Raw genomic sequence first — 27,556 nt, forward strand, 5'->3', positions numbered from 1 at the left:
GCGACTCCTGTAAACCTGAACGTATCTGCAATCAGAGCAAGGGGCCTAAAAGTTAAAAACAAGTGGAGCTGTGGAAAAAAAAATCTTGAAAAAGGAAGGTCATCATTAAGACTGAGCAACAAACAACGGAGGCGGGTTTGGGGGGAATGAAGACTACAAAAAGCACCTTCTGCCCAATGTTAAGTACAATGGAGGAGTTGTGGTGCTGTAGTTTAGTAATTATTAGGTTGTAACAATGTTATTGGGGAAAAAAAGGACTAGTTACGTCTGTAGGGCTCACAGCATGTGCATGGTCTTGTATTTTAGTTTCAGTATTTCATAAAAAGGAGCATGTTGACCTAGATTTTCTTGTTGATTTCACAGGCCCGATGCGGATGCTTAACAACGTGTCCTGTCCAAAATATCACAAAGTGTTTGAAGGCCCGCTGTTCCGCATTTCGATACCAGGTTATTGAATTCAAAATATGGGCCAAAAGATACCGGCGCACCTCTCGTAAATAAACAGCCTCTTAAATAAACGGCACGCTGTGAGGTGCAGATGGTTTAGACTGCAGGCGTCGCAGGCATGGCCATAAAAAATCTGCAGCAACAGAGATGAGGAGGCTGATTATTGCCTCTCCACAGCGAGAAAGTAGGGCAACCAGACAACCAGGGGGGGGCGGATGGGGTGGCAGGGCTCTGTGCTGGATGATGAAAACAAGCAGGAGAGAAGGAGGCTCGTCTTTGCTTGCCTTCTCTCTGTAAACTTACTGAAACACCGGGGCAGTAAATTATGAATGGAATCGAGAGGGAAGAACTAGTTGGAACAGACTGGAGCTTGAGTGTCTCCTCCTCTTTTTAGTAAGACCAGATGGGAAAGCTGCACAAACTGTTTCCTATTTATTCCCCCAACAGCTGCAAATTTTATCACTGTGCGGTAATGCCTGCCCACAGGGCACGAAAACAAAACAAAGAGCTTCAGAAAGTCCGGAGAACCGCCTGATGGAGATGGCTCTGGAAGATATAAACAAGCTCTGGCTGCTCGGACGGAAAACATAAAAAAAACCCGTAAAACTTTTGCACAGTGCAAAAAGCAAAAAAATAATCTTTTAGTCCATTTTTCCTCCCTGATGAAAAAGAGCACAAACAAACCCTGTAGGCTTTCCCACTCCTGCATGTGGAGAAGCGAGTCACAAATCCCTCAGTCATGTGTGTCTGATGAGCGGCAGCAGACACAACCAACCATTGGCATCTTTTTTTTATTTTTACCATATTTTGTCACATTACAATCCTCACAACAACACACTTTGACACGTTGCAATAAGGGTTTTATGACTTAAACCAACAGTAGAAGAAAAAAGATGAGACTAAAGTTCTAGTTTTGACCTACGTCCAGGATGATGTGTGTAAGTGGAAAATGTCTGCAAGGTGAAACATGCCTGTGGCGTCAGAATAACGTAAAACCAATCCTACCAAATCTACTAGTCACAACAGGCTCTTCACCGACTCTACCAAAGAAAATAGGAAGAGAAGTTGACAAAAATACAGAAATGAAACTGCTAATGAAATCAGATCAGATCCGTTTTTATCTGTGTGCAAAAACGTATTAACCTTCACAAAATTCTAGTTCAACATCTGGAAGGGAATCTGGGCCATGATCAGCTATATCAATCCTCCTTTACAATACATTGCAGCGTGAACAACACGGCGACGTTCCTGTGAAAATATTTGATTAAAAACGGTAAAATACTAAATAACCTACAGTGTTGTTACTGCGTTGTTCTTACATGTAAGATAAATATTTCCCAAATGAGGTCTACTTTTATAACTAACAGTATCCCTTTAAGTCCTGGTTCTCACTATTTGGGAAGTATTGGTCAAACCCAATGAAACTGTTTTACTGGAAGCGCAACAAAAGCAACAAATGACGACTGCAGTTCAGACCGATGGCTGTCAGGAGAACAAGAGGAACGACTGGAAACGTTTTCAACGGAGCGCCAAATGAAAAAAGACAGAGTTGATCTTAATGTGCCTCATCTTGTGTTCAGTGTCTCGTCTTCAAATTCTGCTTTATTATTAAGAAGGAGAATATTTATGCAAATGTCCCTTTATTATATCCATTTCCCCTTGAGGGCTCAAGGGGTGTTAATATAGTACTGAAAGAAAGGGACTTGAAGTATTTGCTTGGTTACATACACGGTTACTGCGTTGTGTCAGGACTCCATCTTCACTCTCTCACACCAACTCAGCCCACAATGTCACATCACGAGCTTTACTGTCACCTTTTCTTTTCTGTTTGCTGAGCCAGCGAATGGCAGGTTCGCTTCGATGTGTCAGGCTGTAAAAATGACAGACTTGCTCGGGATTGTTGTTCGAAACACGAATCCCTGCTGTTTTTCATGCGCCCTGCCCACACGCTGCTGTTTTCGTGACTTCCTGACCCTTCCTCTGCTTTTTTTTTTTTGTATTTGCCACCTTTAGTTTGTTGTGTGGGTCTCGTGTGGGCACTTCGTTTTTGTCCGGCCGCGTGCATTTCACCTCTGACATGCACCCGTGTTTTAAACACTTATCTGCCTCATTTCCAAGCGTCCAGTTAAAGAAGACCTTTGCTAGGATCATGCTGAGGACGCAACTGGCATGACTCAGACTGGAGGCGGTTTCAGATTGTGCTGCAGGTCGCAAACGCAGACAAACAATGCACATCATTGAGACGGTATGAAAGATCACTGCAGACTAAGCTAATGATGAGAAACTATTTGAGCTACCGCTTGCAAAAAAAAAAGTATTCTCTGCCCTCTTGTTGTTTTACCTGTTATGGGGCATTCTGAGTTGTAATTGGAGTAGAAGTGTTTATGTCAATAACTTTCACAAAATGATCTAAAAAAAAAAAAACTTGCAAAAAAGAATAATAGTCTTTATAAATATTAAGCATCTTAGAAAACTCACTGATATGGAGTATTAAATAATCATCTATCTATCTATCTATCTATCTATCTATCTATCTATCTATCTATCTATCTATCTATCTATCTATCTATCTATCTATCTATCTTAAAGTTTAAGACTTTAAGTTTAAACTGGTTTAAACTGGGGGTAAACAGTTTACCCCCAGTTTAATCCTGGATCTAAGCTCTCAAAAAAAATAAAATTTGGAGATTTTTGATGGCGGTCCGTTCCTTGTGCTGGAGGTGTAGCTCCACAACACACACATACAGTAAATACACAGTGTTACACACAATATGCATTGCTATCATGGTGAATACATGCAGCATGACTCACATGCACACCAGTGAAAGATACTGTGTCTGCTGACAAATATTTGTCTGAAAATATATTATTATTGTTACTGTGTGTGAAATATTTGCATTAATATCCTTTGACAGATAACTTTTAACATGAACGCCTGGTTTTAAGAAATAATAATGGACAATTGATGCTTTTGCAACAATTTTTTTTGGCTTGAGGTGTATGAGCTAAAAAAAAAAACCCTCCTGATTTGCCTTCGATTGTGTGACGCAGGCTGAAGGAGGCAACAAAGACCTGGGAGAAGTTGCTTTTGCTCGAGTTTTAAAAAATCCTGAAAGACTGGAAGGACGACAAGAGGAAGAAAGAAAGACAAAGCTTCTTTTCCTGTCTAAAAAAACAGGAAGCAAACAGGAAGCAGCGCAGCGATAAAACCTGACCTCAGGTGCTTGCAACTGTGTCTGCAAGCAGAGAGTTGGACTTACGGGTTCCTGTGAGGAGTTTTGTGCATTCCTGCCAAAATCTCTACCCAGATTGTCAGACGTCAAACCAGACAGCATTCAGCTCCTCAGCTTAGCATGGAAAAAGCCTCAGCGTTTGGTGAACACCTGCTCCGGCGTGCCTGTCACACTCAATTTGCATGAAGGGGAAATAGTCCACCTGAAAAATCTGAATAATTTTCAGACACAAACAATGCAGTGGTTCCATTTTTTTCCCCCTCTATGTTCAGCAGACACACTGACTGGGTGACAGTGAGTCTGTTATGGTGTGAGGTCACAACAGCACAGGGTCGACACTTCTCCTTGTTGAGTGGCGACTGAATGTGTCCGCGCAGAGCCTGGCGTGGCGACGGCCATGCCGGTTCCTATGCTTGCTGCTTTTCAGCACTCGGGCGGAACAGGCCGCCGCCGCTCATTTTGTTTTCAAACAGTGGAAATCAGGCTTCAACAGTCTGGAAGGTTCTTCCTGCTGGTGAAATAGAGAGAAGACATTTTTAACTCGCCCCAATTGTCAATTTTGTGGTTCTGCGGTGATCTACTAGTTTGAAGCGAATCAACCAGGCTGCGTGAAGCATCAATTCGTCTCGTATTGATGCCACGTTTGGCTGTAATAAACAGGAAATAGAGGCTGCAAACCTAGCATGGACCACACATCTCAGAAAAATGGATTTTCAGCAATGTGTTGCTAGCAGGCAAGTTGTAATTGTTCTGTCGTGTTGGTTTGAAGTCTTTCTGCAAGGAGTTCACATGTTCTCTCTGTGCATTCGTAGTTTCTGTCTGGGTTCTCCTACAAACATGACTGTGAGATCAGCTGAGTACTCTAAGAGTATCTCTGTCTGTCATCCAACGGCTGATAGAGACACGACCAAGCGGCTAAAGACAATGGATGGATGAGTGACTCTGGTCCTCTACAGCTACTATTCCACATTTTCTCCAAATGAAAATGTTCATAGATCACAGCAGGTTGACTGTAAACAATGCTCTTAATTAGGGTAGGCAAGTTTAGGCAAGCAGAACCTTGTTGCTATGTGCCTTTGTCATCTCAGTTCAGTGGTATTCCCATGTCTGGTTGCAGGTTGCAGTCTGCCAGTCAACACAAACAAATCATTTTCGGCGAGAAGGAATGAAGTGCTGCGAAGGTGACACCGAGTTTCACTCTGGGCAAAGGAATGCAGCCGCCTTCCTCACAGTGGCACGGATGGAAAAATGCAGAACCAGTTCCACCATACCGACGTTTAAGCTGCACCGAGTGAAAACCATTACAGCAGCTACTTTGCTGAAGTGGTGAGGAGTGTTTTCAGGATGTCAAGAACAGTTTCAAGAAGCGAGGAAGGTGCTGAGGGGAGGAAAAGGAAAAAGTGGAGGATTTAATGCGCCACAATCCCACCAGCCCCCTTGACCTCTCACCCCAAAGGGGTGTGAGCTACGTGCTGCTCTAGATGTGCTTCTGTCTGCGGTTTGTTTTGAAACTTCAGAAGTTCTCTGGCCCGGCGGAGGGACACGTGACTCTGAGAAATGTGACTTTGATCAAGTGGAACAGGGACAGACTGAAGACCCAGAAAACCAACCTCCTAAAACTGTGTGGCATTAGTCACTTAGAGAGGCTTCAATGTGATTGGCATCAATGTTACATTTGAACAAAAGTAACATTTTGTCACATTAAAACCACAAAATACAATAGATGCAGTCGAATGGTAAATTTTGTGGACACAAATGAATGTTGGTAAATGAATAGTCCCACCATCTTTTTTTTTTTTTTTTTTTGGCTTCAGGTAATATGGAAAATAAAGTGAGATGTAGGGAGTTCATGGACTCCTTGACATCAGCCGAATCCTTCAGAGATCTAAAGTGGAAGGTCGGGGTCTGTGGAGGGAGGAGTGGTTGGTGCATGAGGAGTTTCGTTTCAGGGTGAAGGGCTCGACACGCCGACACCGACAAAACGACTGCACAAGGCAAAAACGTTTTCTGCCGTCCTGGGTGAACCCAAAACGAGACGTGACGGCAGCACAATCGACTAAAGTCGAAAGGTTTTTGACTTTCTTATGTCGCATGTCTACATGTACAAGCTTGAAATTTCATATGCGTGAACTTTGCTGGTTGTTTGGTCGGAGGAGGTCAAGGGACTGTCGCCTCATTGCGCAAAAGAAGTGGATGAGTTGGAGGGAGGTGCGAACGGCTGCCTATGAAATACATTTTCAGAACTCCACTAATTGATTTCTCTTATACCTTTTGGACGTGCAAAACACTACCATGTTAAATAATGTAATATTAATTGTATAACCACTGTTCATGGCGTCTGAAAGCTTGAGAATATTGTGGAATTAGTTTTAGTTTCAGACCAACCCGTCGGACCGCCCCACTGCTGTTTTCCCCAAACAAACCCCCACATGACCCACACAGAGCGACAGCGACTGTAACCGTGGCAGCAGAACCTACTTCAGGAATGTCCACACTCTCACACAGAGTAGGGTTAGGGTTCCCTGGTGCAGTGTCAGATGACTCACTCTGCAGCGGCGGTGGTGACTGACTTAGGACTCAGGGGAGGGAACCCTTATTAACTGCATGTGGAGCAGGAAAAGAGACTCCTGTGGTGAATAATTTGATCAGATTGGTGCAGAAGGTATTAAAGCGGTTCTTTTATTGGAATTGGGACATTAAATTAAACTGTAAACCCAAAAAGGCCGAAGCTCAGATTTACAAGCTCTGGAAATGAGTATTATGTGGTGCTTTAAGATCTTTGTCTGCTTCCTTGATTCCCGTCACGAAATCTGTTTTTAAATGTTTGTAAATTTGGGATTTTTGCCTCCTGGAGACTCCCGGGTGTAAACACAAAGTGACTCCTCCAGGCTTAGGCTCTGGATGAGCTAATCCCCATGTGGAGCCTCCCACAGTTGGACGCCTGCTTATTGACAGTCTGGAAATTCAGGATTTAACCAGCAGGTTGCCTGCTTTCTCAACAATAAGGAATACATCAGCAACACGATGGGAGGTCCCCTCATGCGGCCGTAAAGAGGATTTTTAGGGTCAGTTTTGGGGCACTGGGGTCTTTACATGTCTGGAAAAATTGGTATGAAAATACACAAAGGAGCAGAATAGCACAGATTGATATCTCTGCTCAATGTAGATAGCGCGGCGCTGCCTCCGAACGTCGCCAACGACACAAATAGATCCAGTTAATCCATGCATGATCCCCCTGCTTCTCGGAACATCCTGTCCCCAAACCAGGCCGCTTGAGGAAAACACCTTTTGTCAATGAAATGAGATTTGTGAAAGTGCCATCTGGACACGGGAGCAGGAGCGGCGTCTGATCCTCCCTCGGGCCACCCAGCCGGCCGCCGTGGGGTCAGGATCCAGGATCAGGGCTGGCCCGTGGGAGGAGTTCAGACTGGCAGTAGGGCAAAGAAATCACAGGAAGTAAATGACATCCCAATGGTTAGAGCATTTGGACTCCTTAAAGTGAGTTGCAATGACCTCAACATAGCCAAGCAGTTAGAGACGTCTAACCTAGAAGAGTTTCTAAAATTATCCCAGCTGCTGTACCTTCAGGTTACAATTCGGCCTTGAAATAGAATATCTGCTGCTGTGGTGTCGTCACAGCATCGGACATGTTCTTGAATTCAGTGAAGAACTCCGTTTTCTAATCTGTCCTGGAAAAAACACGTAGAATGTGACTTAATAAATCATGCGTTCAATGATCAAACGTGTTGTTTAATTGTAAGATTCAGGTACAGCAATGCAAAGTCATTTTTGGCACCTTATAGCAGCAGTAATCACTCTAGTGGCCCCTAAATTCCAGCTTTAAAGCTACATAGTTACATTTTTTGCAGGCATAATTCAATTTTTTTCAGAGTTGTTGAAGATGCTGATGGTTATGGGCGGCAAGAATCTCCTCTAGCAGTCTGTATTACAGCGGTTCTGAAGAAGATTGAAGGCAATCGCATAAAATACCTTGGTAAAAAATATAGTTGTAAAACCTTTTTAGTTTAAAGAGAACAAACAGTCCATTTTTTCATACTTTTTTATTTGAGGTGCAACTGTCTAGTGCAATCGAAATGTCACATTTGTGATGGACTTGAAGGAACATGCACAACTCACGGACATAATTCTGCCGGCGCATTTTTTTTTTCCTTTCCTCGCGACAAGTGTCACATTATTGTGTTCAGCGCTCCAGTCGCACGACGAGCAACTTACACACTTGGCTGTACAAAAAGAAGGGAAAACAATTATTTAAAAGAAAAACAAACAAACAAAAAAAAAACCCCAACAACTGCACATGTCCCCAAAATCGAATGGTGAGAGAGTCCAGATCATTTGAGCGAGTGAGTTTGATGCAACAGCAGAGAGGAGAGGTTCACGTGTCACTGCAGAAGAGACAGCATCTTAGTGTGGAGGTAAAAAAAAAAAAAAAATCCTCTTCTATTCCCACCCTGAGTTCAGACATCACAGATAGTTTAAAACCTGGTGAAACCATAGATAGATATATATACACAAACATGAAACATAGAAAAGCCTCTATATATGTATCTATGGTTAGAAACCAGGCACTTGGCAGAGTTGAACTGGAAATATTTAGTCTGTACAAAGTTACCTACGAACAGTCTTGTCCTATTTATTCACCTTCTCTGTTATTTATTTTAACATTAATTACATCAGCAAGAGCAAAAAAAAAAACAAAAACAAAGAAAAAGCACATCTGTATAATCTGTCCATGTTGAAATAAAAGCGGCCTGATTCCATGTTCCTCCGTTCGCAGTCCGCCAGGTTGTCTGAGTGAAGCACGGATGGCTCAGGTTGGGTGGCTAATGTTCACGCTGTGTTCTCCCCTCGTTTATCACCGGGACGACAAAGACGATTGTCTGAAGCAGGCCGTAAAAGACGAAGCGGGGACGCGCGCGCACACACACACACACACAGACATACTCACCCACTGTGGCACAACTCTAGAGTTTTTTAGTTAAATTAAATGTGCAACAAAAGAGTTTTCAGGTGAAGCCTCCAAATGACCTCAGGGTCAGTCCTGTAATGCTAATGTCCGTTCACAGTAAGTCAGCCTTCCTCCTCCTCCTCCTCCTCAGCTTCTGTCTTCCATCACCCCTGTCCTTCATCCTGGGAGAGGTGGGGCGGGTTCTTTCCAGTGTGGGCCTTCTGTGTTATCCTGATGCGCCGGAGTTCTGTGCGGAGGGGAGGACCTGCGTGGGTCCGGATGGGGGCAGAGCCTGGGCAGCACCGGTTGGGGATCCGCCCGTCTGGACCTGGGCCTGGAACTGAGCCATCTGCTCGGGGCTGGCCAGCGTCTTCAGCAGGTTGTTCTCCTGCTCCAGCTGCGTGTTGCGCTCCATCAGCTCTTTGATCTGCTCCTTCAGCACCTCCACCTCCTCGCGGACGGCGTACATCAAGTGGCTCTTCACCAAGTCCTGACGGAGATGCAAACACGCTTCAGTCAGACACTTTTGACAGGTGTTTAGGAAACAAACACAAAGCGGCGTCCAGGTGTGCCTCAGAAATCAGCCCCTTTTACATAAACCATGCTTTATTACTCAGCCCTTTATACAAATTACACATCCTCATTATTTTACATTAAAGCCCCTGCCATGAACAATTTGTATTGTTCTGCATAAAATGCAGAACTTTTAACACAACAGAATCTCTCATGTGGTATTTCTGACTGAAATAAATTATTTTATGCCTGATTTTAGCCATTTGTTATAAGTTGGATTAAGGTTAATGTGTATTTAAAAACGTAACATTGAATTTTATAAAAAAGGATTTCTCAGGGTGCACCGATTGCAGCTTTCTGGCCAGTCTTTAAAAATCCTGACCTGCCAATTCTGATTTTGGCCTAAACTGATTTTTCTTTTGTGCGAGATGTTGACTATTGCTAACTACAAATACGCACGCATGACATGGTGCGCCGTTCTGTTGGTCACACCTCTCACAGCAGAAAAGTGGAGGACAATTTAATTTCTAGACATTTGCAGAGGTAGACAACGGATGGATTCGATGGATTCATATGCAAGTACCGGCTGATCCCTGGTCATGAAGAACATTGAGTTTGATTTATCAGTGCACGCTTAAATTTTTCATTATTAATCAGAAATCTCACCATCCTCGTGTAGAACATTTCTGGCTTAGATCCTGAAGCATATTCATAGGCTAGAGCGATCCGGTCAAAACCCCTTAACTGTCATGAGGACAGCAGTGACCCATTAGATAACATGTACATATTTTGGAGATGACATCTAAGGGGTTAAAGTCCTGATTCTTTAAGAATCTCATTTTATTTCTCAAACTGCAACTTCAGTACACATGCACACCGCACTTTTCAGAATTCTATTTGGTTAAAAAGTTTGAAAATCAGGACGAGTTTTTTCTTCTACTTGACAATTCTGCCCCTTGTAGTTAAAATGGGATAAACATGTGAAGAAGTATTAGCGGTATGAATAATATGTTCATATTATTGCTAAGTTATGTTGCTAAGTTAAGTTGTTAAGTTATAAAATCAAAATAAAGGAGATTTACTGGCTGATTACATCATTTGATCATCATAATTGACCTTATTTAGTTCCTGCAGATCACAGAACTATGATATTATCAGTGTGTTTTATGAAGATTAAAACAAAACAAAACAGCGTTCCAGATTATTGTCATGATGACCTAAGTAGCAGCGGGATTTGTTGAATAATCTCAGCATCCTCCCCTCCTGCCTCCTCCTCAGCCACGGAACAAAATGTTCCTGCATCGGGTTGGGAGGAGCCAACTGGCTGCCGAGTTATTTATACAGCATGGAGGGGAGGCTGCGGCTTGCCTGGCAACACTGGAGGAGAGCAGGGCCGTGCGTGAGAAACAGGAGGGAGCCTCCAGCCTGGCCCACACTGAGCTCCAAACCAGGAAAAGTCCAGGCAGGTGCAGAAACAAGCTGAAGATATTAAAAGCACAGAAGCCCCCCAAAAGAAAACCAGCCCACTGAACCGTAAACAGGCCAGAATCCAGTGGCAGCATCTCCCTGCATCACTGGAGGGGTTATATAACACTCATGCAGACAGAACGGCCAGCTTACCATCGCCTGCTCGATCTTGTTGTCGATGGCCACCACACTCGCCCCTGAGGAGCTGCGAGAGAAACAGAGAGCAAAAGAGAATGATGCAACGGCGGCTGAGCACTGCGGGAAGAACTGAGTCTGATCTTAGCAAGCAGAGTCCTGATTGGCTGCTACTTTTTAAAAATAAAATCTCTGTTTCTATGAGTGAATATTGAAGCCTGTTTATTTCAATGGGGTTGGGTAAAAAGAAGTCATTCATTTCAGAAATCTGATCCATAACAAGTATATGAATGCAGCAGAGTCAGTACGACAGACATTACCTATTATCAACTGTGACTGTAGCACTTTCCTTTCCAAGCACAGAGGACAGAAACGAGATAGAGAAATTCCTCAGCTGACAAACACCAAGGTCCATCGCCACCGTGTAGCATTGGGAATTCATGCTATCCCACCCATTTAAAAACCCCGGAGGTGGCAGGGCGGCAGGAAGAACCGGGAGTCCAGCGGTAGAAAAGTAGAAAAAAGGCGCATTATTTCTTATTTCAGCCCCCCCAGCGTCACACCTCCGGGGCGGCTGGCTCAGCTGCAGCCGGGACAGAGCACACAAAAGACTGAAGCGACGGGTTGCTGCCGCTCTCAGCTCGGCTCCCTCTCCGGGTAATTCATGCGGCAAAACAACGCATGCAGCTTCGTGATTGGATGAGAGGGGGGAGCTAATTAACATAATATATGTGCAACACCAGACACTCCCACGTGTCGGACTGGGGAAGAAGTTGCTCATTGTAATAATATATGTGCCATTTCTCCACCTGCTTTACAGAGAAAAACAAGCTGCTGAATCACTAAAACAAAAACTGGACACATTATGTCTCCTTCATATTGGCTTTGTTCTTCTCTCAGTCTTATCTACTGGTTTTATCCCCAAATACAAAAGAAAATTTGTTCAGCACCACAACGTCCGCAGGTAGCGATGTCTCCCCCTGCTGGCAGTAAGTTTTAACAACAAAGAGCTGGGATTACACAGACTTTCATCTTATTTAACAGAGTTTCTACACATTTTTGGCTTCTGGACTCCGTTAAACAGACTCTAAATTCTCTTTTAAAAGAATAAATCAAATGTCATAATATCAAGGCAGATTTCTGTATAGTGCTCAGGCCTTCAACATGAAACTAGCAGGAAAAATACTGAAAAATTTGCATATTACCTATTTGTGGTTCAGTATTCAGATTTTTTCTGTAGAAGGTAACTCCAAATTATTTGCATAAAACGATCTTATAACTGCAGCTTACGGAGGCTTGTCAGGCTAAATCGGTTTAAGGAGGTGGGGGAGTTTCTCAAAGAGTGGATGGAGTCCCACACATGGACTGAAAACCAGAACTGGACTGCTGCTTAGTGGTCCAAAGTCTCAAAAATGTTTATCACTTGAAGAGATTTAAAACAGTAGACATGTCAGACGAATGTCTCCGAGTTGAGAGTCGACAGCTTGACCACGTTAAGGCGTGGATTGTTGGCGTTCCTATGGAAACGAGCCAAACAGCACACAAAGAGGAAGCGCGTTTTGTGTGCGCAGCTGGAGTTGAAACGAAGAGTCAAACTGAAACTGTCCCGCCCCTTTTTTTCACCCCTCACCACAAACACACGTCAACATTCAGCCAGAGTGGGCATCTTAGCAACTGGTCATTCATGCATTTCGTAAACTTTGATTCACGTCCGAGCTCACTTCAACCACCTGCTCCTGATTGAAGCACCTTATTGAGTTTAATCTGTCCGTAACCATTCAGGTAGAGGCCAAACCTTCGAAGACTGTCTGCTTTATGACTTTACCACAACACCGCTACAAAACCCAGCCAGATATAGACGGGCTACTTCCCAAGCATACATTCATACTCCTCGGTCTTTGCATGCTGTGCACATTTATACTGCAAGAAAAATCTAAGCCACGTGATTGAGTGATGAGGGTTGAGTCTCATGAAATCAGTCTAAAGCTACAGGACAACACTTTTCATAAGCCTGAAGGTGTTTTTAGGAGGACTTTATATTCTAGAACACAACTTAGAAGTCACGATCGTGAAAAAAGTGACATATCAAAACCCTTCTTGTTTTACAATCAGTTGCAGAACATAGAAAACAGCATACGGAAACCAATAAATCAGCTCGATTTCCTTAATTATGGGCGATCTGCCAATTCTTACACAAGAAGCCGATCTTATCTGCCACTGTCTCCTTTTGCTCTGCGGTAAGAGAGGACTGACTGACGAGTCACTTCACAGTTAACAATAGTCACCATACAACTCTGGAAAAAATTGAGATACCACTGCAAAATCATCAGTTCTCTGATTTTACTCTTTATAAGAATGTGTCTGAGTAAAATGAACATTATTCTTTTATTCTATTAACTACTGACAACATGTCTCTGATATTCCAAGCAAAAATTTGTTACTTGTAGAAAATGAGGAATGGTCAAAATAACGAAAAAGATGCAGCGCTTTCAGACCTCAAATAATGCAAAGAAAACAAGTTCACGTTCATTTAAAAGCAGCAATACTGTTGTTTTAACTCTGGAAGACTTCAGAAATCAACATTTGGTGGGATAACCATGAGGTTTTCTTAAAATTCCAATAAAAGTCAACTGAAGTTTGTGGTTTTAATATGACACAATCTAAAGAAGTGAATACTTTTTGAAGCCACTGCACTTCCATAGAGATGGTTTGAAAATAAAAAGGAATGATTTGATGTTCCCTGTTGAGATGAGATATAAGATTTATTTAGCTAACCTCAAAGAGGGTTTGCGATGTCCAAAGGAACTAAAAACGTCCGCTGCATTCCTCTAAAAGAAGCAGTTATATTTTAGTCTACTGTGGAGATAAAATACGGAATAAAAAGAATGTGTAGGAATATGGGGTTCATGTTAACATGCACATGAAGTTTGGGACTTTTTAGAGTGTGCCTAGAGATAAATGAATCGTTTGCAGAACTCAATTCTTATCTATGACAGCTGTGATTAATTGGTGCAACTGAACTTACAGAAAAATAATTTCAATCGCAAATTTCACACACTCAAATAAAACATGTGGAACATGTGCAGAAACAAGAACCGAGTGTGCTGGAAGGCAGCCCTCCAGGGCTGGATCATGCAGAGCGGATGGATGTGCATCTCTTGTTGCAGACACAGGCGGGCGTTGCATCAAAGGGCTGCAGGGAACTTTAATACAAACGTTTCTGCTTAGATTCCAGCAGCGTAATAAAAACCGCCATGGTTACCTCTTCAGATGCTTCTCAAGCTCCCAGAAGAGCAGCTTAAGGGCCCGGGCGTCCTGGCCCTGCGCTGCTGTTCCTGCTGCCACCGCCGGCCCCTTCTCTCTCATTGATGCTCACGAAATCCCAACACAGGACCTAAGCACCCCCCCACCACCACCAACTCACCACCAGAACCGACCGCAGTACCACCGCTACGCCCTTCGGCCCCTCACCCCTGGCTCCCCCTGAAAGCTGAAGGAGCTTCACATTGGGGAGCCTGAGCAACAATAGAACCCAGGATGGATGAGGAAGGGAGAAAGAGGAGTAAGTGTGTGTGTGTGTGGGTGGGTGTGTGTGTGCAGGGGGAGCTCATGTTTGTGTGAGTCTGGACATATGTAGACTGTAAGATGATTGGGTGAGCAGAGAGGAGACCTAGGCAGTGATGTCAGCTTTCTCCCTGCTGTTACATAAACTGTCAGCAGAGATTAGACAGATCCGCCCAATAGGATGTTCCACTGTTGACTACGTCGCCCATAAGCCCGCTGGCTGCCTCAGAAGAATGCCTCCACCCGCTGATTAGCAGAAAGAAACAAACTTTAATGTCCCCAGCATCCTCCACACACTAAAAGACCTCCAACAGATTCATAGATTCCCCAGCAGGAGTTCTGTAGGTCCTCCTGTTGTCGGTGAGCTGAGCAGCATCCAAAGATGGCGACCTAGCTCAGGGTGCAACAAAATGGTGGCAAGAGAGAGGCGCCCAACTACTAAAAGGGGCCAGTGTTGACAATTAACCTCATTAAGTGAAGTTTACGTATTCTTTTCTTCACTGTAAACGCCCACAACAAGGGCTCCAAGTGTTCATATTGAATGTTACTGTCAGGTCGCATTTAGTCAACCTGGCTGAAACCAACATGTCTGTACACATTGTACTCGCAGGTCTGGGGTCAGTTTGCACAAGCTCACTAAAGTAAAAAAGGAGGGGAAGCCTTCGCTCTGTTTGCCTTCAGCCAATCGCTGAACAGAGACGGTTTGGTCAATGATGACGGAACGCTATGCGTCATAACTTCACATGCGGCACACTTGGTTTTGTTCCGAGAGTGACCCATATATTACATGAGCAAATTATTACAGCATATTGCATAAAAACACTGGACTCTGTAAGATAACAAGTGGTGGCAAACAGATGATTTTGCACCCTTTTAGGAGTTATTTTGGGGGTTTGGGGTAAACAAAATCATAAAGTTAACATTTTTACATTTTAAAAGACAAAAACCTTGGTTTCCTAGCATAAACTTTAATAGCAACATTATTCCTGGACATTTCTTGCATTTGCTTAAAATAAGAGAAAGAAAAAACAGAGCCAATCATTTAAAATTAACTTTAAATTTAAAAACAATTTAAAGCCAATTTACGACTACCGACCAAAATCTATTTTTCTCTGATTTTTCAATGGAGCGCATCTAAAATATTTGGGGAAAATTTGCCTGTTCACCAATTTTTTTTTTGCCGAGCGTATCTAACATATTTGGGAAGCTGAAACACCTTTGCGCAATTCTACTTGATGTTTGGCGCTTCCAAAGTAGCCAATCCAAGAAGACTGCTCATTGTCCTGGGCACTGATTGGCTGTGGCCCCAAAAGCAGAGATATGGAAGACGGTGGATGTTAGCTTCTGTAGCAGAGCTAAGGCGGTTTTGAGTGTGTTTATTAATGTATATTTATTGTTTGAACTTTTAAAGTAGCTTGTTATGAGTTTTAGAGGCTATGTCAAGTACTCGTGGTTTTCAAATAAAGGATATGTTGGCAGTCTTCTGGAAACTTACAGAACACACACAGACTGCTAATACTTGCTCAGAACTAAAAAGCCTGAAGAAATATGATGAAAGCTGTTAGTTATAGTTCTAAAATTAAACACTGCAATCATTTAAAATTGGCATCAGTAGTTTTTAAAGAATCTCTGTTCAGTGTTTTGCTTTTAAACACTCAGGAAAACCTACAAAAATTGTGTAGGGAAACATTGTGGTGGAGAACCTTTCTGCTACACCCAGCAGGGCTTACATAAGGATGGAAGTGAAGCAGCATTTAGGATCGAGATAATGTGGAGTGAAGAAACAAAGGGAAACAAAACGGAGTTAAAAATATGTTTCCTTTTAAAACTAGGAGGGAAAATTGAGAAGTAGACGCCAATGTTTACAGAAAACCTCCAAGACTGCTTTTTTTCCCCCCTAAATGTATATTCTGTTTCGTTTTACTCACATCCTTTTTTTCTTTCCATCAGTTTGCACGCTGTGATGTGATTCGCCGGTTTCCCTCCACATCACTTCTTCTTTAGCAGTCAGGAGGCACGGGCTTGTGCATGTCTGCACGGGCCTGTGCATCCAGTTTGTGTGCTTTTTGCATCACTTAATGTGTGCGGATGTGTGTAGGCCGGAATAATCCGGTTTAGGCCTCGAACTGTGGCAGGGAATCAACGGCGATTACACACGCAGGATTTTTTTTTTTTTTTACTGTCTGAATTTGGGGAGTTAGAAGGTTCAAAATTCCATGTTTGCGGAGGTGTAATTATTTGATCATTTTCTGGCTCTGGTTCCAGAGTGCGGCAGAGAGCCGACGTTGGGTTAGACAGCTTCATGCCTGCTTGTGGTGGAGGATAATTCCCCTTGATTTTTGCTCAGACACAGACAAAACAAAGAGGAAGGAACGCCCTAAAACCCGGCCAAGTCTCACATCATCACAGGCCTTGAGGGCCGAAGCTCTTTGGAGCGCGAGTAAAACGCTCCGCCATGCACGCAATGCCTTACATAACCAGCTTCTGGAGCATATGAACCGTGAAAGGAGAAGGCACAGAACGACGCGGCTCCAAATATTAAAGAATCTCATACACCATGGAGAAACAGATGGAACTAAACCCCGCAGAATACCCAGCTAACCTCCAAATCCAATCTATACTTGACATTTAAAAACATTAAAAGGAGCCTAAATTTGCTCCTGCTTTTAAATGAATATTTTACAAGCAAGTATTACACAACGGCCTGATAACACGAGACGTCACTCGCAGTCACATGAAGCTTTCGGGGGGTTTCAATGAAAGCAGAGCCAGAAAAGCTGCCAGTCTAAACAGTGAGCATGTTCACAGCGGAGGTGGAGGAACTTTGCTTGAGGCTCTCTGCAGCGTGCCGCTTCATGTGGTGATCTGACTCTCACAACCAGCTTCAGTTACTTTTCCAGATATCCACATTATTCCTGGCAGGGCAAACTGTACAACAGCCTTTTTAAACAACAGCGTTAAGAAGCTGTGGTTTCACAACTGGAAAATTTTTCCCATTATGTGGCTTCTGCGAGTTCAAAGACTCTAATAAAAGTTCAAAAAATGAGGCAGTGGCCCCATCCATCCGGTCATGTTGATTTAGTTTGTTTGCAAAACAGACATGCAGCTTTTTCTTGGAAAGTTATGGGCTGGAAATTAAAATTTTGAATATTTAAAATATTCGAAATGCAAAAACAAGCAAAAAAAAAAAAAAGTGCAGCTTGGGAATCTGAAATACCTTGATGCAATGCAACTTGATGTGCAATTGGCTGGCTTTTCTTTTCCTTGGCACTGATTGGTTGTATCCCGGTAGGTAGTGCTAACTAAGACTGTGCATTTTAAGGCATATTTGATGTTTGAACCACAGAGGACCTTATTCGAAACCACACACGCCCAAGAAAAGCTAAATTCTGTTACTCTAATACTTTAGACCCCCTCTAAAAACCCATAACTGCCTATTTTAATAGTTCAAACACAAAACATACATCAGTGGAAACTGTCGTAGCACTACCACAAAAGCTAACATCTACAGTTTCCTTATCTCTGCCCTTAGAGGTTACAACAAATCAAAAATAAATGGCGCTGATGCCATTTATTTGGCTGCTTCTCAAGCTGTGGCTTCTTTCAAATATTTTGGATATACTCACCAGTGCAAAAATATGCGATTGGCAAATATTCTGTAAATAACTTGGGAGTCATATTCTGCAGAAACTCTGCAAATACTGAACCGTGAAAAGGAGGGGTCTACTGCATTAACTTGGGCAACTAGAAGATTTTTTTTACAGGGGATTTCAAGTAGAGGTGGTGGGAAAAAAAACAGATTTTTTTAGTGAATCAATATTTTTAATCCTGGGAATTCTGAATCGATTCAAAATGCTAAAAATAATTATTTTAAAATGCGTTTAAGTTGCACCTTTAGACTGTTTCAATAGAAAAAATGGATTCTGATTCAAATTGTAACTTTAAAAATCTAAATCTAATCATTGAAAGATTTTTATCTCTAATCTCAAATAGTTGAGGATATTAGGTGTTCACAGGAGCGTGGGGTCCCTGATCATTGCAGTATTTGAGAAATAAAGGCACAGTTTTGCTTAATTTGGCCTGTTGAAGGTGCAAGTCCGAAAGTCACACACGTGATTCACACTGTGGGTCATAGGAGTAAAGTATTAAAGACTCTACAACATTCCTCGTTAAAGTCATAGAGTCTCCCCAGTAAAACAACTGAGTGTTTTACCAGTCTGGAAATTACGACGACAAAACAATAAAAACTTTCACAGTTTTTTTGGGGGGGCGGGTTTTGAAAACCCCTTTTGATTTCAATTTATCTATATACTTTGTGACACTAACGTAACTTACTTTCATTATACAACAAGAATATTTCAATTCTCAAGAAGCAGTTTCAAAGTGAGAATCATTTGGATGTTATACAGGAGAGGGTTAACAAAATGCTGTGGTGTTTTTTTTTTGCCGCATAAAATAAACATTAGAATTCCACATATATGCTCCAAAACGAATAAAGAGGGAAATGCATTTCTCAAAATATATTAAGAAAAGACAATTAAATGAAAATATATATATATTTTAAGATGTAATGGACTTGCTAATGCAGCAAATCTGGTCCACACAGACAAACACAGTGTCCAGTCTTTTGGTTTGTTTGGAGATGAAACTCCAGAGACGCGACGGTGAAACTGCAAAAATACGCATCGCTGCAGGAGAGCACAAGGCAAGCGAACGTGACGCATGGCTACTTGGCTATCGGCTTCGCTCAAAGCGTCCTCTGCTGCCAGAAGCTGCTGAAGCTGGGCTGTGGCTGGAAGAGCAAAGCGCACAGTTTTAATTGGAGGATGTTAACCTGCAGTAATGAAAGATCAGAACACCATGCAACAACTTTGTCAAATCTTTAACTAGGTGGGAGAATCAACGTCCCACAGTCCACTGTAAGCAGCGGCTTCGTCTTCCTCATGGAGAACGTTCCATTCCCTCACTGCTTTGTCATTCACAGATTGCGTGCAAAGAGGACATTTCTACTTTGCCACATGGCTTGTTTAAGGTCAGTGATTTCAAAGCACATTAAACAGCCGTCACCCAGGGGGAAGATTTATGAGTGCCTGCTGCCATCTAGTGGGGGAAACACAACTATGACAGCTGGAGAGGTCGGAGAGTTTGTGTCAGGCAGAATAAACGTGTCAAATCTGTTTAAGAGATTACTCAACAATTTGACTCATTGCTGTGAGACAGCAAGAACATGAGAGGCAATAAAAAAAAAGGATTCACTAAGTGTTCGCCTCTTTAGTGTTGGTATTATCAACTTAAGACGCTAAACTCCTGGCTTATGAAGAGAGCCACGTTTTTTGTTTTTTTTTTTAAATCAGCTGTCAGATCTGGAAATCAAGCCAGAAAAAAAATAAAATAAAAAATTCAGGCGTGTCTGTGTTAGCAACGCGTAAATCATGAGTCAGTAACCACACAACCTCAGGGCCATTGTCTGTTTATGATAAATCATCATCTTAAGAATGAGCCGTGTGTACTTGCAGGATCAGGGTCTCTGCAAACCCAGAAAGAGATTATTTAATGTTATTTAACAATAGCCAAATCCGACTAGCAGTGAACAATCAGAAGGCACAATGTGGAGAGTCTAACATCTTCGGGTTCAGATTCATAACGACTTCAACATTCCTCATTAAAGAAAAAGCAAAAAAGGGCAAACTTTGGAAGAAATGCTGCTTTAACAAGAGCCTTTTGGCATAAAATAACAATAAACTGAAGCTGCAGCTTTTACAGATCCAAAAGGGTGAAGTCATATGTGTAAATAAGACCCATAAATCGCAATACACCCAACAATGAAGTTGTGGTACTGCTGCTTTTCTAACAAACCACCCCTTTGTTAAAATAATCCTGGAAACACTGCAAGCCAAGATGGAAGTTTATGCTAGCAACTGCCAATTAAAGGCGTTAGCTGAAGATCTGCACAATGCTGCCTTTTGATTTAGGTTTCCAACTAGTTTCTACAAAGCACGCTGTCCAAAGAACCGATGAGATTTCTTCTTTGCAAGAAGCACTTTTGATGTGACCCAAACTGTTCCTGTGCACCAAAAATCTACCGCGGAGTAACACACCCAAACATGAAAAGATACCGCTGCTTTTCTGCCCAGGGAAGCACAACTGCCAACTGAAAGCACTAATTAATACCACTGTCTTTTTAATAGCTTACTGAAAGCAGGTTGAATTGTACGGGCCAGATCCTGCAGGAAGGACACTGCTGGTTCAATACTTGAAAAATAATTCTTCAACCGATTACAGTCTTTTTTTTAACTATTATTTTAAGAAGCATTTCTGATTCTCATCCCAAGTACAGGTAATTTGAATTTGAAAGACAGAAATTGCATTGCAATTTCTTGTGGATGGAAATGGAGTAATTAAAACTAATCAATAATTAAAGCACATTTCTGTGTGCTGACATTTTTCTGGACCGCTCTTTCTATGTCAGAAATCAATTTTAAAACTTTGAATCCATCATGCAATTTAATTATATCAATATCTATATGTGATAGTTGAAATTTAATTCAAATAAATCAATTACATATTTATTACATCAATAAAAATAAAAAAATATAAAAATACACAAATGTAAAATGGTTGAAATACTCAACTTAAATCTAAAACCGTGTTGAAAATCATAATTACAGTGTATCACAAAAGTGAGTGCACCCCTTCACATTTCTGAAGATATGCAAGTATATCTTTTCATGGGACAATACTGACAAAATGACACTTTAACACAATAAAAAGTTGTCTGTGTGCAGCTTACATAACAGTGTAAATTTATTCTTCCCTCAAAATAACTATATACAGCCATTAATGTCTAAACCACCGGAAACAAAAGTGAGTACACCCCTAAGAGACTACACCCCTAAATGTCCAAATTGAGCACTGCTTGTCAATTTGCTCAATTCCCTCCAAAATGTCATGTGACTAATTAGTGTTACTAGGTCTAAGGTGTGCATAGGGAGTAGGTGTGTTAAATTTTTAGTACAGCTCTCACACTTGTCACTGAAAGTTCCAACATGGCACCTCATGGCAAAGAACTCTCTGAGGATCTTAAAAGTCGAATTGTTGTGCTACATGAAGAAGGCCAAGGCTACCAGAGGATTGCTAACACCCTGAAACTGAGCTGCAGCACAGTGGCCAAGATCATTCAGCTTTCTAAAAGAGGGGGGTCCACTCAGAACAGATCTTGCGTTGGTCATCTAAAGAAGCTCAGTGCACGTGCTTCTTTGGATGAGAAAACATCCAAATGCTGTCTTTGAAAGATAGCTGCAGGAGTGCTGTCAGCATTGCTGCAGAGATTAAAGAGGTGGAGGGTCAGCCTGTCGGTGCTCGGACCATACGCCGCACACTACATCAGATCGGCCTGCATGGCTGTCACTCCAGACTTCAGCCTCTTCTGAAGTCTGCACACAAGAAAGCCTGCAAACAGTTTGCTGAAGACATGACAACAAAGGACATGGATTACTGGATCCAGGTCCTATGGTCTGACGAGACCAAGATGAGTGTTTTTGGTTCAGATGGTCTCAAGCATGTGTGGCAGCTATCAGGTGAGGAGTACAAAGATAAGTGTGTGATGCCTACAGTCAAGCATCGTGGTGGGAAAATCCCATGGCCTGGGGCTGTATGAGTGCAGCAGGTGTTGGGGAGTTACATTTCATCAACTCCAATCTGTACCATGAAATACTGAAGCAGAGCATAAAGCTACACATTTTCAGTAAAAGCGCTAAATAAAAAAATGTGCTTCGTTATTAGCGCAGTAGCAGAAGTGAGCCCACTAAAGGTTATTTCAATTAAAACAAGTAGCAACATATTTTTTTTTATTGAAATGTAGCACAAGTAACACCATTTAATAATTTTCTCTCACTCGCATTGATCATTAAATCACTAATTGATATTTTACAAATGGATCAAATCTCAGGGGAACAAGATTGTTTATTAGTAAAGCTGTGTTATTTTATAGCTTTATTTTGGGAGTTTTGCTCATTTTAAGTGTGCTCGTCTATTTAAAAAGTCTTTGTATATTTAAGGATCAGTTTACGATGAATTGAGACCAGAGCTAAACTTGTTGATCTCATGCAAAATGCCACTTGTGGAAGAAAACTGACACATCCCCCCGAATACTCCAGCCTGTGACACACGGTGCTGGCCGCGTATCGCTTTTCTATCAGCAGAGACAGGGAAGCTGATGGCAAGAGAAACACAGATAAAAACAAAGGGGAAAAAGCCGCTAAAGTCTGCACTAGACTGAGCCAGAGGCGCACCTTCCTGCATGACAACAAACAAGTCACAAAAGATATTCATGCGTGAACCGATGAATGAGTTCCAATTTCCTTCATTTTTGGAGACGATACATGAAAAACAGATTTGCAAATGTCATTTTGTTTCGCTGTGGAAGCAAAAACGGGACTTCGTCACTGCAGTTATCCACTTTTCAGACAGAGAAAATTGTATCTGCTGAAATTGGAATCAGTAGGTCAGGCTTTTTTAAAGACTGGTGATAGGCTGGAAAACTGCAATCAGTGCACACCTTGTAGACTTAAAGCCAACAGGCATGTTTGTTTGCAGAGTTGGAACAACTTTTCACAGCAAAGAAGTTGAAATAATGTCTCTAAAATGGCCTTTTATGATTTTAAGGAGATGTGATGCAAGAATATTGGTAGACATTGCTACAGCTATATGACTGAGCAAGTCAGAGAATAAGAAAGCAAAGCAGCAACTGCAAATAAAATCTTTCCATCTGAACAAGGTTTTGTTTAACAGCAATAAAACAACTTTAATATATTGTTTCCTTGTAACTTGACAACCTTCTTTTTGCATTTAATGCTGCAATAAAACACATCCCAAAAGACTTGCAGCTGCAATTTGAGTAAAAACTGGTTCTGAGCTTGTTTTCCAGAAGCAGAACATAAATACATAGCAAATTTGTACTCATTTCTTTCATATAAAAATCCAAATAAAATATATTAACGCTTGTGGACGCAACACGAGAAAATACAGGGCTGTGTTCATGCACGGGTGGAATTGTTTCTGTAAGAAGAGGATGAAATGAAGAACTGAACAACAGTAAGACAATATGACCATAAACAAAGCAAACAGTCAGACTGAGACCGTCTGCTGCAGGACAGTGGCTGATTCATGTCCACAAACTGATGACAAACGCCTGTCCATATGCAAACATGGTCTCTCTGCAGCACATTCAATCAACTTTAAGCCTTCAGTTGCACGCTTTATCTTTGCAAAGCTAAAGAGTGCAAAGATCAGACATGAATCTCCTGTTCGACCGGACGCAGGAGGTTTACAAGCAGAGAAACAACTTGTGGCGTCTCTGACAGCTTTTCTCCAGGGAACCAATCCGGTTAGAGCGGTCCTGCGTTCTCACAGATTTCCCTCACCTTACATAACTCTTTAAGAGCCGGCAGGAATATATGGAAATAAACACAAAGACCCACTATTTCCCTGCGGTGGAACAGCTTGAACCTGAAAGAGACGCAAACAGTGGCTCTGAGAGAAAGCTGCGACAGATGGGGGAGTCTGACCAGGCCAGCGCTCTGACCCTGAACAGAAAACTGCAGGCAAATGACACTGGATTAAATGCAAAATAAGCCCAATGTGTGATTAAAAACAAAACTGTTCTCTCACCTGTCGTCCTCTCCCTCTGCATGCTGGCTCCTGAAGCCTGCAGCAGCCAGGAAAGCTCTGGCTTCCACCGACATGCCCATCTGGCCCTCGGCGGCTCCCTCAGCGACCCCCAGCCTGGGCAGACCCAATAGACCCTGGTGCTGGATCAAGAGCTTCTGGGCGTACTCCAGGTCTGTGTTTTTGGCCAAGCTTCCTCCTCCAGGAACATGGGCGAGGTTCGCCCCGAGGGTGAGCAGCGGCTGCAGGTCGGCTTGCAGGGCGGTCAGTGGCTTGTAGGGGTTGCCTTGGAGGGCCACCGGGTGCTGGAGTTGTGTTTTTGGCAGAGGGTGGGGTTGAGGTTGAAGAGAAGCAAAAGCTGCGGGGGTTGGCGCGGAAACCTGGCCCAGAATTGGAGTGATGCTGACGGGATGCTGCAGTGGGATCCCTGGAACTGGAGCAGAGATCCCAGTATTCACATGTGGAAGCGGTGGCTGAACTTGCGTCTGAAAGGGAGCGGTTGGCTGGATGAAGTCAGGCTGTCTGACCCCTCCTGGGTGTGCAACCACTCCTGTGTGGAGCTGGGATGTGGGGTAACCTCCCTGGGGTTGTGGATCCACGGCGTAGGGTAACGGCTGGGGTGTTACAGGAGGAGGCAGAGACGCAGCTGCAGGTTTCTGCATGTACGTCGTCCCGGCAACCTCTTTGGGGGAAATGTAGCTCTGGGCAGTGGGCTGCGTCACCACCTGTGGACTGGTGAAGTCCTGGGTGGGAGCGTGGTACGGCTGCAGCGGGGCGGGAACAGCCGGACTCGCCCCGGCGTTTCCCGCCTCGGCCTCTACGGCCACGTCTATGGCTCTGGCTGCCTCAGGAGGCGCTGGGTGAGCGACCTCCTTTTCGTAATACTCTGTGCACGTCCATCTTCCTTTGCGGAAGGGTTCCGAGTTCGTGTCCAGTTTGACGACCCTGAAACGAGAGCCAGGGGCTGCCTGGCTGTGGCTGGGCTGGGCCACCTGCCCGCTTGCAGTGGTGTTGTCAGAACCAGCAGCAGAAACGTTAGAAGGTTTCACAATGTTTTGGACATTCGTAGCAGGAGCTGCAGGTCCAGCAGGTTTGGGGTTTTCCTGCACCAGCGGCCTCTGGACCATAGCTGGACTGGAGCTGGCTACTGGTGCAACGGGAAGAGTTGTTAACGCTGGGTCAGACTGGTGATGGTGGGCCTGCTGGGCGTAGTACTGATGATGAACAGACCCATTCACCAAGGAGGACCCCTGAGCTACCTGGTGCAGCTGCAGAGGTTCATTAGGGGACACCAGTCCGGGAGTGTCCACCCCATGGAGACTGTTCAAGGTCTCATCTGAGGAGCTCCTCTCTGGGACTCCCGTGTCTGCAGGCCTGGATGCGGACACATCCAGCATCTCAGAGGAGGACAGGTCCTCCGTGTGGGACTCGTCCATGTCATCATAGCTCTCCGTGTCATCCGCCAGACTGTTGTTCCCACTGACGTTGATCTGGGCCGAGGTGACGCTGGTTATCTGGAAGCCGCTCTTCTTCTTCACCTGAGCTCCCAGCGCTTGGAGAGCCGGGGAGGAGGATCCAGCCTGCGCCGGGCTCGGGCTCTCCTCGGCGAGGTTACCTCCGACAGAAGAGGAGGGAGATCCGCCGGACGCGCTGCTGCTGCCTCTCCGGTAGTGGAAAGCGGCTTTGCGGGTAGCAGTCCCCGGGGGGTCCCCGGTGTAGTCCTGGTGGTGCATGTTTGCAGTGAGGCCAATGAAGTAGAGGGGGTTGTCAGGCGATACTAAACAGCCTTATGTGACCAGTCATATGATTTGCGTCCTTTACAATAAAATACAAATTTAGGAAGACGTTCAAAAATAAGCTCTGCGGTGAATATGCACTTCCTCCTGTCAAAACACGCATCGATCCATCATTTTAAATTAAAACCACTCTTTAAATGCTGCAACTAAAATAAAAAAGCACGACTTGTAGCTAGCTGCAGCTAGCTAGCAGCCATTAGCGCCTCCTGAACTTTGTATCTCCGTTTAGCTCGTATATTCAAACATTTAACTGATATACATGAGACAACTAAGCAAATTCAAAATAATAATATTTCATATTTTTAGTTGTCCTTTGAGAGCGGAGTCTGTTAGCCTGCCGTGTGTCGCAGGAAAACCTTCGCATCTATTCCCTTCCTCCCGGAGCCGACTAGTCTCGTCAAAATGGAAAGAAAAATAATCCCGAGTCGGTCACACAAGCCGTTTCCAGTTAGCAGAACATGGAGTCTGGGCAATATCCGTCTTTGTAGTGGTAGAAATTGCTGGGTGAGTCCATGTTAGCGCCGCTTTCAGCGTCCGTCCGTGTTTGCTGTATCATTGCCGGTGAGCTCCAGAAGCAGCAGTAACTGTAGGACCGCAAACATTGCCCATGCGCATGCGCGTGGAGCGTTCAGGTCCCAAAATTGGATCGAGTTTTTTTTATTATAAACCATTGTTTCAGCATTTATTTCCCTAAATAACTTAATCAAATTTACAATTTGGTCACATTTCCGCAAGATATAAGCATTTTCCTCAATTACAAATGGGAAAATACATCCCATTTCAACCCTAAAAGCTAATAAAAATACGTAAAAAAAAATTAACGAACACTAAAAGGGGGCATGAAGCTCTGGGTTGTATTTATATTTTCTCCCTGGGAACCCACTGTTTAGAAATGCTACTATAAACAGCAATGATGAATTAGGCAGATGATTTGTATACACGTATATAATTGCTGATTGCACACATCTTAAACACATTAATAATAATAAATTAGGAATGTCAGCTTGTTACAACTAAAATATTTAACAAGAAATTCATAGTGCTTGTGAACTACAAAATCTGATAAGCAGGGTTGACTTGTAATATTCCTTACTGTTATATATGTTTTAGATTATTTTGTTGTTCTTTTAACTGTGATATAGACATGCCAAACTATAATACTACATTATTTTTACTGTACAGTCTGGCAGTTTCTCATTGAATTGTTCTTTTCCCTACTCTTCATCAGTCCATTGCTTGGCTACTCCAGATAAATAATTTTAATGTGTCTCTTGAGCTGAAATCTGCCCTATGAGTTAATGAGGAAGAGAAAAAATCCCAAAACGCAAATAAAAAATGGCAATCCATAACCTATTTCTTTTAAAAATACCAAGAACAAACGTTTGACAGAGTATAATATGTTAGCTCCAAAGAGCTTTTAGCTGAAAACTTGGCGTACACACAATGATGAATAGTACTGATGGTTTGGACATTGTCTGATTAAAAATGTAGGTTCAAAGATCAGGAGTCTCATTTTAAAATGTGGCAGGACAAAACAGGAACTGAAACTGCCATATGTCATTTTCTGTGCAAAATTTGTGCTCTTTAAAAAATCAAACTTAAGGGGAGAATGTGCAGATCCTCACACAAACTAAGGATCCGCTGTCTCCAAAGTTTCGCTTTGGAGACAGCGGAAACTGGTGATGAAGATGGTGAGGTGGGAAATTTTAGCAATTGTAGAAAAAAAAAGCCTAACTGTCTGGTTTAGCAGTTCTAGTTCTAGTGCTTGA

General features: G+C 43.0%; 1 protein-coding gene across 2 annotated transcripts; it reads right to left on the reverse strand.

The window, feature by feature from the left end:
• Window positions 1–7,722: 7,722 nt before the first annotated feature.
• Window positions 7,723–26,375, reverse strand: LOC116716248 (TSC22 domain family protein 1). 2 transcript variants are annotated; one of them, XM_032557165.1, is made up of 3 exons: window positions 23,995–26,375; window positions 10,780–10,831; window positions 7,723–9,136 (listed from the first exon to the last, which is right to left on the reverse strand). In XM_032557165.1, the coding sequence occupies exons 1-3, from the start codon at window positions 25,722–25,724 to the stop codon at window positions 8,873–8,875; spliced, it is 2,046 nt and encodes a 681-aa protein (XP_032413056.1). In that variant the 5' UTR covers window positions 25,725–26,375; the 3' UTR covers window positions 7,723–8,872. The 2 variants fall into 2 exon arrangements, with proteins under 2 accessions (XP_032413056.1, XP_032413057.1); XM_032557166.1 differs by lacking the exon at window positions 23,995–26,375 and adding an exon at window positions 11,082–11,404.
• Window positions 26,376–27,556: the final 1,181 nt, after the last annotated feature.

This window comes from Xiphophorus hellerii, chromosome 24 (genome assembly GCF_003331165.1).
Source record: "Xiphophorus hellerii strain 12219 chromosome 24, Xiphophorus_hellerii-4.1, whole genome shotgun sequence".
NCBI lineage: Eukaryota > Metazoa > Chordata > Actinopteri > Cyprinodontiformes > Poeciliidae > Xiphophorus > Xiphophorus hellerii.